Below are 12,500 nucleotides of genomic sequence, written 5' to 3'. Positions count from 1 at the left end.
CTACTGATATAGGGTTTCAGAGCCCACCGAATGCACGCGACCGAAACACATCATGGCACTGGTAGGAACTTTGATTAGTCACAACTAATAAATTTATGAAGCAATTATCGTTGCTAGATTCCGTGGTTCAGGGACGTTTAATTTGCTCTTGAAAGAAGTTATTTCTTCCAAGATAGATCTTGCCTCACTAAACACTTGAAAGATTACTCTTTCAAGATCGCCGGATACAATGCCCGACCTGGCATCATGATAGAGGTGACAAGACTCTTGAAAGATTATGCACTTTCAAGTCCTACTCAGTTTTGTCCAATATGTGCTCTTAAAAGATTGCATGAGACGCTTTAAGACATATTATAACAGATGTCCGGGTGTAGGGATGCAACGCCCTAGCTGGCATCATGATAGAGGTGACAAGGCTCTTGAAAGACTACGCACTTTCTGTTCTTAAAAGATTGCATGAGACGCTTTTAAGAGAAAAACACACAGACATACCACTTTCTTGATTACTACTCGCGGATGCGTTTTCCTACGGCAGTAAATTCTATGTGCACGTCAAGGCAAAACGACATTGGCGTATTTTTGCTTTCACAGACAAGAAAGTGTTCTGTTTTTTTTTTTTTTTGTTATCTCCCTGTAAGATTGTGAAAGGGTGAAACGCTAAGCTGAATCACAGATTGAACATGTGTCCTTCAGCGCACAGGCGCTGACAAGTTTCTTTTTCTGTGAGACATTACTATATTCACTTCTTAGTGTCCACTATATCATTTTCCCTTTTAGCCGATAATGGAGAAAAAATTAGAATAACAAACAAAGTAAACGTAACCGAAGAAGAAGATGTCACTCTTAACTGCACAACTTCAAAAGAGGCAGCTTCGCCGAAGTGGTCCCGTAAAGACGGTGACGCTGTGCCAACGCAGTCGCGGGTTTTGAAAGATAAAGAAACAAGGCTTCGCATTACCTCAGCTTCCGTTCTAGACGCTGGTATATTCAATTGCGAAAGTGAAAAAATAATACACACTTTCATTGTTAGGGTCAAAGGTGAGTGATTATTCGGTTTCTATTTAAAAGATAGTCCCCTGGGAAGCCACTCGTGGGAAAGGAAAGAGACAGAGAGTTTGCGTAGGAGCGTTGGCCGGGATATGTAAGTCACACATAACTTATATTGGAAAATATCCTTAAAGGGAAGGTTTACCTGAACAAGACAAGCCGCCTTAGTTAAGTCACTCTATATAATGTTTACAAATCACAATTATTCAAGATGACCATGGCGGTGCCCGGCCGGGAAAATTCAAACAAGAAAGTAAGCGTTGCCAAATTTGCGTTTTTTTTCCTCCTGAAACAAACATAGCAACCTTTTTTTTTTTTTTCTTTTTGAAAAAAAAAAATTCAAATTAGTTCATTGCAAACATTAGTTCCTCCACAGGCAACCCAGCCTTGGTCGGGTGAAAATTGTAAGGATTCAAAAATTAAAGATTATTGCACGCATAAGTTCACAATAGAAAGCCGTGTACTTTATTGTCCCGGTGATTTGCTCGCTTCTGTGCGATTATTTGCCTAATTGAACTCGATTTAAGCGATTTTTCATCTTCCCCGGTTGTCACTCGAAACAAAATATATTAGGAAATTTATTTATTTAGCTTCGCCTAACTGGAATACAATATAAATATATAGGTAAAAATAGAAAAAATAATACAATTAGAAAAGAAAAGAAAAAAAAAATATATTAGGCGGGGAGACCACTACAGCATAGCCAATTACAGTGGATCCCTCGTTAATTGTTTATATAAAAATACTTAATAACTAAAGCTACTAATATGTAAGCATGAAACTTGAGAGGAAACAAAGCGGAAGTCCAAATTGCTAGAAGCAGCACGTTAGCGGGCATAGGAGAGACCTCGCTGTGTTACACCTAGGACAGATTGTTCTCCAGGTTCTAATGTCGTCAACGTCGTACAAGTTCAGAGCCTTTTTATAATATTGAAGTAATAAACTTTTAAATGAAGCTAGAGAGATGTGCCTTGTGCGTAGCTCAGCGGGAAGAACATTCCATGCGTGGCACGCGCGTATGAAAAATGAACGTTGATAGGTAACAGTTCTACATCGGTTAGGAATATAAGTAATAGCACTGCTGCTCGATGTCCTAGTAGATCTCACAAATTGTCTAGTTACAGGTAAAGCTTCACTGTCTACGAAAACTAAGTTATTAACAGCTTTGTAGAAAAAAACCATGTCCAAATATTCATGCCAGTATGAGATGGGTAACAGATTTGTTAGTTGGAGGCGGGTCTTATAGGTTACATCACAGCGGAAAGGGAGCTTCAAAATTAGTTTTGTTGCACGGCGCTGCACGTTTTCAACTCGTTTAAGTAGGCCAATAGACTGTGGTGACCATACTTGGGTTGCGTAGCCGAGATGGCATCGGACGATAGAAAGGTAGAGTGTGCGACGCGTTTGGGTGCTTTGGATGTACCTAGAAACTCGACGCACAAATCCAAGGAGTTTGTTGGCTTTCGCACACACAGGCTGCCTTACCTCACATCTGGCTGATAAAATCATACTTCTCCTGCGTCAGTCACACTCAAACTCCCGCGGTGGCCAAACGAATAAATTTACTTCTCCTTGACCAAGTTTCAAGGTGCAGCGAGTATCTATTGTTGCGAAACAGAGATGAATATCCAGATGTTCAAATCCTTCGAGGCTCGCTTTGTTGGCCGCGTCCAAGTGCGCTCACTGTATCCAGAGGCTTAGTAAACGCATGCGCAAGACTTGTCGTGCCCAAATTCTTCGAAAGCGAGCCCTTCTTCGCTTTTTCTCATCAATAGATACTCGCTGGACTTTAAGACTTGGCGAGTGGCCATCCCCGGAGTTTGAGAGTGACTGATGCAGGAAAAATGTGATTTTGTCTGCGAGATGGAAGCCAATAAAGTACGGCTTTTTATTGAGAAGTTTAAATTTTGCCTGACTGAAGCTCGGCCGCCTGTGGTTCGCCCTGTTTCCTAGTGTCTTTCCCTTCAAATGGTATGAGAAGCACTGCCGGTAGTTTAATTACATCTTTCGATCATCTATAAGGCAGAAAGTCAGACCGCTAATCAAAGGGGTATTATTGAATTAGATCAAGTTCAATTCAGCCCATTACCCCTTTTTGGGCCGCAGAAAAACCGGCTCTTTTGACATATTCCTCCCCTATTTGAGGTCTGGGAAACCGTTATTCCTCTCAGGATGTTACTCCATACCCTTCAGACTTGTGCCAAGTCAGACGTGACAGATCCTCCCGTACCCTCATGATTTTATGCTCTACTCTAGGTGGAACTTCGTATCCTACGCCATCAATTTCATTTTGGATTTGGCTGTAAACTTTGACAAAAAATTCAGTTATGCCTCGGTCTATCTGCAGATAAATCCAGCGAAAGAAATGAAGCCGCATGCATGCTTTTTTGGATAAACCCGAGGAGTACCTTGAAGCTGGATGGAGTAGTGCATCTTTCTTTTTTTTGTATTTTTACGAAGAGAGAAGGCTGATTGAAAGACCAACCGAAGGTCAATTATTATCCCTTCAAACCTCCATATCCCCCCTAATCCATCACGTAAACCTCAACTCGACCGGATCTGATTTCGTTTTTCCCTTCACTTGACAGTACTTGTGAAAGTGGAAATGGTTATAAAAGTCCTTAATTACCAATACACACCAGAGCTGCAGAACAAATCATCAAAAGTTTTCGAAGAAACAGCAAAAAACTTCACGAAGGAGGTAAGCATAGCCAAGCATAGTGTTTAACCTGGCCGCAAGAAAGCAATTAAGAAGATTCTTGAGGATCCTCTAAGATCTTGGCAAGATCCTTAAGGATCGTGGCAAGAAAGTTGAGGATCCTTGAGAATCTTCGCAAGTAATTTTGAAGATTTTTTACTAAGATCCTTACTAAGATCGTCAAAGATCTTCATGAACATCTTTTGAAGATCCTCAAAAGATTTTCACCAGGGGTTATTTGAAAATTACCATCATGTTAATGCACGAAGCTCTCGCAATCTACATTTTCAAGTAGCTTCTGCAAAACAAAACTATTTTAAATACTCCTTTTAATTACCATAGGTCTTTTCTCGCATTGAGAATATTGCCAGTGGTAATAGGCCGTTTTCGAAATATTAATATTGAGCTTGATAGCGAGGTAGAGAGGACAAAAACAATAGAAACATGTTGGAATGAATGTAAAATATATTAGCATATCATCCACTTTCTTTGTTTTTGTCCTCTAAACCTCTCTTTCAAGCTGAATTTTAATACATCTAAGGTTGCCAATTAGTAGCGCAGACTTGCTTTGTAGTTTTACAAACAACATCTTACAACTCAGTATGTAATCATAAAACTCTTTTTTTAATGATTTACTGATTCGTTAAGTTTCAGTATGGGGTAAGTTTTATGTATGGTTATCCTTGGGTTAGTTAGTGGGTGACACTATGATTGTATTTGCAAACAGGTGTCCTGTTTCCTCTCTCCTCAACCCCCTCCCCCCACCAAAAGAACAAAACAAAAATAGAAAACAAAAACAACGACAACATTTGACTTGACTTGATTTTAAAAACAAATTGCGCTAGTAAGGAGACTGGCAGTAGGAGGCCAGTGACGTCAAAACAGAAAAGCATGTATTTTTAGTGCTGGTTAGGAAACACAATTAAAAAAAAAAAAAAAGCGCTAATAAGAAGACTGGGAATAGCAGGCCAGTGACGTGAAAACAGAAAGGCACGTATTTTCATTGCTAGAAATTTTCGTTTGTTTGTGTTTAGCATTATTGCAATTAAATACAACGCATCTCAGAAGCGTTTCAGCAACTTTTCAATGTCAACAAAAGAAAAATAACCCAATTTCGATAGATTAAAATTCAGTCATGAAACAAAAGGCATCATCTCGAGGCTCTGGGAAATAAACTCATACAAATCCTTAGATTTATTCCCCTAATAACAAAGAGGGCAAAATTACTGAATGTTGATTGGTCAATGAACAGGGTATTTTTTCTTAATTTTGCTTGAGAAGAGGGCAAAATTACTCGCTCACGATTGGTCGAGCGCCAAAATTTCTCGCTCCTGGTTGGCTGAACGTACGTCTCCACATTCAGTTGGTTTCTTCTGTTTGAGCAAAACAACTTCGTCTTCATCGAAGTTTGTCTTTTAATTCGCGCTGCATTCGCCGAAAAGGCATAAAGATTAAGAACTAGCTTTAAAATATGATCTGGAATTTGAATTTTCGAGTGACAAGAAGAAGGGCAAAAGATTTTTTTCATGAAAAGCTTAAAACTTGGATCGACTTACATGGCGCCCGGCGTAGCGGGATTGTGTGGTTGAAAAACAAAATGATTCCTTTCGTCAAGGGCTTTCAGTTTACCACGACATCTTGCAGCTCAACAAAAAAGGTCACAGAACAATTTGCCATTGACGGGAGGAACAAGTAGCTCAAATTTGGTGGATTTCTTTGGACAAACCGTTTGCTATGTTTACGGATGCGTATTTGCAAGTGGTAAAAACCTCTACAGCACAGGTGAATAAAATAAATTGAAGCTTAACATTTGGTTTAATCGTTGTTACAGTTGTTCACGAATGAAACTCGTATTTTCCTCTCGAGTGGATGTAAATAACAATCGTCTATACTCGTTTTGGACGCAAAGAACAAGTTGACTTGCTTGTCTGTTTGTTAGTTGTTTTGCTTCCGAGCGAACGAGTGTTTTAACTCCGCTTAGCTGTCTGTTTTTCGAGGTGCCTCAACAGTGTTAAGAAAATTTTGCTCTCTTTGTTATTAACAAGTAATCGCAATGGGTCCTCGTAAAATTAAGGATTAATATCACTTGTGTTTTCAGAAGTTGCTGAAATTGCCCTCGTCGCTGCGCGACTCGGGCAATTTCAGCAACTTCTGAAAACACGCGTGATATTAATCCTTAATTTTACTCGGCCCCATGCGATTACCTATACAAAGCATCGAGATGATGCCTTTTGTTTAGGACTGTATTTTAGTGTGCAATCTTTTGGGAGTATCCTCGCTATTCTCATTCCGGATTAGGAATAACAGAATACACAGAATATCAAATCGCAAAAGAACGCAAATTATGAAAACGAAATATTTTTGGCGAAGTTCATTCTGCTATTGGGAGCAGAAAGAACAGAATTGTATTCCGTTCACTGCGAAAACGGAGTAGACCCCAAAAGAAAACGAATACCGTCTATTCTGTGTATTCCTATTCTGGAATCGTACAAAAAGAACGCGCTGTTAATAAATATATCGAAATTGGTCTATTCGGTCCCTGGAATTTTTTCGTTCTGTTTCGACGTCACAGTTCTGCTACTCCCAATTTCCTTACTAGCGCTGTTCTGTACCACCCGGAAGTGAAAATTCCGATTTTGAAGAGGCAAAAAGGCATAGGATAAAAATCGGTATGGAATTTTTTGGCTGTTTTTATGTCAGAAAACCATTATTCTACGAGGGTGTGCTGTTTATGAGGTGCTATGAAATAATTAGGATAGTACCCGCACTCTTATTGGTCAATAGCCGTGTTTAGATGAGAGTATGGAAACACGGCTGTGACATCACGCGAATTTTGATTGGCTGGTAGGAAATGTGAGTGTGTATCAAGAAAATCTGTTTCAATCTAGAAGTAAAAATGTCGAGTTATCTTTGAGAAATTCTCCCAACTCCCCCTCGTGTTTAGATGAGGCTACGGAAACACGGAAAACGTCATCTATTGCTTAAACAAATAGCGCCTCGTAGGTTATAATCATTTTATATCCAGCAAGCCCGATGAGAATAATTGTTTTATTAAAAATTTTAGGATAAACAACTCTTCCATGTTGATATTCCGATCCAAAACGGCTTTTGTAAGCCATTTTTTTTGTCAGAGCTGGAAAAATGTTTTCAGCTCGCTTTATTGCTAACGCGTTTCTTGGCCATATTAGGTTCAGCAGGTATATGAACTGATAACCTGTGTCTGGCGAGCCAATGAAAATGCTGGAAATCTGATATCCGTAGTTCAGTTTTTTTTTTTTTCTCGGGAGAATAACTTCGCCCTAGAAGGGAAAGGAATTACCGACGTTAAATAAGGTGCACCTTTACCTTTACCATTTAGCCAAGCCTCAAAGAGGAACTCCAGGGTTATTTTATTCTTACAATAAGTTAAACTGGCTTGAGCCTGCGATCCAATCGAAACTTCGTACCTGGTCAGTGGTCATCTTAAAAAAAAAAAAAAAAAAAAAGCTGACCTCGATGAGCTCTAAATTTGAGCCCGCGACATAGGCACGTGATGCTGGTCACATTGGCTTACATGGAAGGGTGGTTGCACGGTCGTACGGACCAAATGGGTTACGATATGTTCTTACCAATGGTGCTTTGCGGAGCTGCGCTATCATGTCTCACTCCTAGGAAAAACGGGTCAGTGGGGACATGGAGTGGATGTAGAGATTGCATTGACACTCCAAACCCCCCTCCCTCTCCCTCTTCCCCCATTGATGAGTAAAATCGTCTGGCGTTAGAGAGATTAAAATCTGTAAGTGCCCCTTTATGAAGGCTAAGGGTTAAGTATTGTAATTTAGAAAAAAATCATTCAAATAATAGTGACCTTTAGATCACAGGACGAGGACGACTACGAGTGTGAGTTTTCCGCATTGAGCATGCGCAGAAGGTTTGGAGGCCGACATACTTCGAAGTGCGCGCGCTCAGAACGCAATAAACTCACACTCGTAGTGGTCCTCCGATCTAAAGGTCCCTAATATCAACGACTGCTATTGATTTTACACTACAGATGGATGAAGTATACAAGAATACTCCAGGCTATGTGCGAACGGAGGTGCTGAATTTTACGTAGGTCTAATAGTTTTTGTTCTCCGTAACTCAGTCTTCTTTGACCATACTTCAGACGCCTTCGTTCTACTGCTTATCTTCGAGCTTTTGTTATTAGCTTATTAAAAGTGTCCTGAATGTTTCTTTCCTGCCTTCTCTTTTGGTCCCCTATTCTTTTTTTTTTTTTTTTTTTTTTTTCATATTTTCTTCCTTAATCTTTGAAGTTTCCTAATCCCTCTTGTTTTCAGGTGTTGACTTGTTCGTTCAATGTTTTATCCACGTGTTTCACAGGAAAATTATAAAATTCTCGTGTTTTTTGTTCCTGAGAACTCCTCCCGTCCGATTCGCCAATACAATGTTTTCACTATTTCGCCTAGAGGCTCCCTGACTCGCTTCAAGTTAGCTTCAGTGCTCTTTCCATGTGTAACGTATTTACTCGATTAAGCGCCCATCTCGAATAAGCGCCCACCTCTGAATGTAAAAAAAGTTAATAAGTGCCCACCACCACCACCCCACCCCAGCTGTCGGATGTCGAGGAGGCAGCACCAGAAAGTTCACTTATTGAGCTGAGCAACGATGACATCGAGTTGATTGAGAAATTATAGCTAAGGAGATGGGCGAAGACAGAACAATGAGTTGTTAGTCCTGGGCATACGTAAACCGAGCGATGAACAGTTACAATTTATATGCTTTAATATTTTGTCATGTTTTGTTATAAAATGAACTTTTTACTTTCTGAAAATGGTGAAAATTTAATAAGCGCACAGCCTCGAATAAGCGCCCACCCTAAAAGTCCAGAAATTAAATAAGCTCCCTGCGTGCTCAATCGAATAAACACGGTATTTCAATTCATATGTAAAACGTGTATGCACTTGCGGAGGATACCATAAAGTTGTTGTTGCAAGAAACAAATATATGAAGAGTTGAAGTGCGGGTTATGTGAGCATGAAAGGAAATGGAGAAGTGATCCTTTCACCCATCTGGACAATTTAAGCAATTATTGTGTCTTTTAGACAATTGCTGCAGCCACCTGAATTTTTCAGGTGTCAATAAGAGAAAATTGCGTAAATTGTCGTTTAAGGCAATTCCTTAGTATTACATTGCGCACCCCTACTCCGCACGATTTCACGTCATTAGCGCGCGCACTTGAGCACATGCGCATACAAAACGTAAGAGATTTCGCTCAAACTAAACCCGATAGAGAAATAAATGCTCCTTTTCTCTCAAACGAGCACGGTGACCCCCGATTTTTTTTTCAGGTATTTGCTAAGAACAGTCTAATAACGAACATATTTGAACAAGAAAAAAAGTTTGATCGTAGATCATGAATTTTTTTTGGAAAACAGTTCCGTAGTGGTTGTATTTTACCCAAGGCGAGGACTTCAAGCTAACCACGGAACTGTCCCAAAAAGTGCACTATTCCCAAAACCAGGGAATCTAAGACGGCGTAAATGAAGCAATACTGCTTATGTAAATAAAATAAGCTTTATTTTCCAAGTAAAATTTTGTCTTTGAAGTAACCAAGACTTAATTCTGTACGGAGGTGATTCGAATTTTTAACTCGAAAATAGTAAAAATACCCCATTTTAAGAGCCTGCTGACGCGTAAACAAGCACGGTGAACCCATTTTTTTATTGCATCTTTTTAATGTTCATATCATGAATGTTAATTATGCCAAGTTCCGAAAAAGTTTGATAGTAGAACAATTTCAAGGGAATTACCTTAAGGTAATTCCCTTGAAAATGGCGTACAGTGTACTATCCAGAGTTCTGTCAAACGTGGCACAATTGATATTCATACACAGGACTTGCAGAAATGCAGTAAAAAGATGCGGTACCGTGCTTGTTTACGCGCGGCATGCCCTTTATTTTAAGTGTCTTTTTTTTTTTTTTTTTACCGAATTACGCGAGAAGCGTCAGAAACTTGATCAACCGGAAAAAATGTAGTTATATAGCAAAAGCTACTGATTATTGCTGAAAACTTTAGCCTATTTGTATATCCGGGCCCAAATCTTTCAGGAAAGTGATTTCAAATTGCTCGATCTTGCAAAAAAAAAAAAAAAGTAAACAAATTGGACCGCTACATCATCACACTCAGTGTCTGGCTCCAAATACAGTTTTCACGTCATTTACATATAAATACTACCACTTCTGCTGTCCAAGTTTTTTCTCCTTAAAATATGTTTTCAGTGTACCTAGCTACTACTAGTACATAACACCATTGAAAAGAGAGGTTCCCCGTGATCGGTCAGGAGAAAATAGCCATTCCTTCACAGATTAAGCTCGGCTTCAGTGAAAATCCGCCATTTTATCAACGTGCGCGAGCTAATACGCGAGCCAATGAAACAAGAAATTATGCGCAGTAGGGTTGCGCAATGCAAAACCAGGGAATCACCTTAAAGTTGTTGGTGTCGTTGCTGTGGATACGTAAGCCAATTGGTGATATGCATTTTCTCTTCCAGGAAAGGAAGTGTAAAAGTGGATTTTCGGGTTATAATTATAATTGTGGCTACTGATCCCAAAAACGAATCAACTATAACAGATAAGAAGGCCGAAACTGGGCTGAGGATTATTGATGAGGCTAAAAATGGAGTTGTAGAGAGGCTCAAGGTGTCCCCAGACGTTGAAGTTAAGGGTGAGTTACCGATAATGGAGAATTTGTGATCCTCATGTAAAACAAAACAGTTAGTGTTAAAGTGGTACTATGATCAAAAAATCAGATTTTTTTTTGTTTTTTTTTCGTTTGGATTTCAAATCTATGTTAACTAAACACTAAGTGACCCAAGTTTTAAGCCTTAATTTCAGAAAGGCATTTGTTTATTTGAAGTGGAATTTTCCTATTTAATGGTCCGCCATTACTAACTTTAAAATCTTGAAAGAGCTGCATCGAGAAGAAAATGACGTCAAAAACTCACTAGTTTAAGAATGCAATGTGTTTGTACGCGACTGAATTAATATGCAGCACATGAGTTTCGGGTTTTAAGATATTTCAACTCGTGTTTTGCATACATAATAAACTGCGTTTACAAGCTGAAATTTTAGACTATCGAGTCCCTTTTCCCTATCTCAAACCAGCCAATCAGAGTACCCCATTTAGCGTGAGAATTGCTTGCCATATATGATAAATAAAGATACTATCTATCTCTTTTCTTTGATTTAGCACCTCCTCCGGATCCACGGAACGTAGAAATTTTTGACGTAAAGTCAGACGAACTAAGCGTTCGATGGATTCCGCCTAAAGACGTAAAATACTTCGATGTTTATGAGTATAAGGTGGAGCACAGGCGATTCCAAACGAAGGATGTTTCGACGAGTGACATACCAGCATCAGAAGGAAGAGATAAATACAGCTACAGGATTCAAAACCTGCAACCCGAAACAACATACATAATTAGTGTTGCTGCTGTAAACGAGTATGGTTCAAATTTCAATGAAGAATCGGGTCACCGAACACTTGAGCCGCGTAAGCTAACCTTTGGTATGGATTTTTTTTCTGGTTGTTCCGGATTCAACCCACCACGCTTTGTAAATAACCAAATGGCACGGGTTGCTCGAAGCATGGTTTTCGCTAATCAGTTTTGAATACTATGGAACCATCTAGGTTTTGATACCTCTTAACCATCGGTTAGCGCTAACCAGGCTTCGAGCAAGCCAGTTGTGGTTCTTAATCATGTTTCTGTTAAGTTTGAATTGTTTCATTTAGACTTTTTAAAAGTGGAGTGCCTGATAGCTAAGTGCACATCCACTTTAAACAAACCATTTACCTTTTTTTGCATAATTGTTATCTGTCTGGAGATTGGTTGCAAACTATCTGTACAAGCGCAGACACATTGGCAAGTTGTGAATCGGTGGAAGAGATCTAAGCTGTACTGTGTTTTCGTAAATTGCTCGGAGTTCAGCAGCAACAAACAACAACAACAACATTTATTCACACATGCAAACGGATAATTGTGTCAATGTAAAATAACGAGTAGACAAATATAAGAGAGGGAAAATTCACACAGCCCGCAGTTAACAATGGGCAGCTTTAGCAACATCGACGGCATTGGCAACGAGAACGTCGTCGTAAATGTGAATTCGCGTTATAGGAAATTGTTTATAAACAATTCTTTTGTTATTTAAATTTTGCCAACCACAGAACAAAATAATCTTTTGTTTCGACGGCCAATAGATCTCTGGTTGGCACATTAATGACAATAGGTGGCGTAACGGTGAGTATCGCCATTGTAATCGCGTCGCGACTATTCCAAGCTTTTTAACGTGACAAAGGAGTTACAAACCCTCAAGAACAAAACTAGCATGAACAACGATCAATTTAGGGGACAAAATGAAAATTTATCTTCAAGCGCTGACGTTCTCTCAAAAACGTCAAATTTGGTCACTTCACGTTGTTGTTTTGCTCACGACGGCAAAGAAATAGACAAAAAGGAAAACGCTCTTGAAGAGCGTGCGAAGCTATTGCTTTTGCTCACTGAGGCCCAGTTCATGGGCACTAAAATGGACGTTGTTCAGACAACCCAGTTATAACAAACGCAATGATTTCTTCCTTCGCCTACTTTGCATCGGCCGCCATCATCTCGACTGCATCGCAGGGAAGCATGGGAAAAAGCGCGGGAACTGACGGAGCCAAAATATGCAAATTTGTGACGTTCTAGTTGCCGTCGCCGTTGTCGTTGCTAATAGCTAAT

General features: G+C 39.6%; 1 protein-coding gene across 2 annotated transcripts in view; it reads left to right on the top strand.

The window, feature by feature from the left end:
- LOC138058287 (angiopoietin-1 receptor-like) overlaps positions 1-12,500 on the top strand; it is a 40,804-nt gene that overhangs the window by 13,298 nt on the left and 15,006 nt on the right. Inside the window, exons 2-7 of one of the 2 annotated variants that reach the window (XM_068904213.1) lie at positions 1-61; positions 778-1,038; positions 3,636-3,748; positions 7,776-7,834; positions 10,275-10,447; positions 10,973-11,275. The exon at positions 1-61 is cut by the window's left edge and continues 112 nt beyond it. In XM_068904213.1, coding sequence (XP_068760314.1) covers positions 31-61; positions 778-1,038; positions 3,636-3,748; positions 7,776-7,834; positions 10,275-10,447; positions 10,973-11,275 — 940 coding nt within the window. In that variant the 5' untranslated portion in view covers positions 1-30. Of the gene's footprint in view, positions 62-777; positions 1,039-3,635; positions 3,749-7,775; positions 7,835-10,274; positions 10,448-10,972; positions 11,291-12,500 lie in introns of both variants that reach the window. The other variant, XM_068904212.1, reaches the window with a different exon arrangement.

This window comes from Montipora capricornis, chromosome 7, assembly GCF_036669925.1.
Source record: "Montipora capricornis isolate CH-2021 chromosome 7, ASM3666992v2, whole genome shotgun sequence".
NCBI classification, from domain to species: Eukaryota; Metazoa; Cnidaria; class Anthozoa; order Scleractinia; family Acroporidae; genus Montipora; species Montipora capricornis.
Note: the sequence above shows the minus strand (reverse complement) of the source record. Positions and strands in the feature narration are given on the sequence as shown.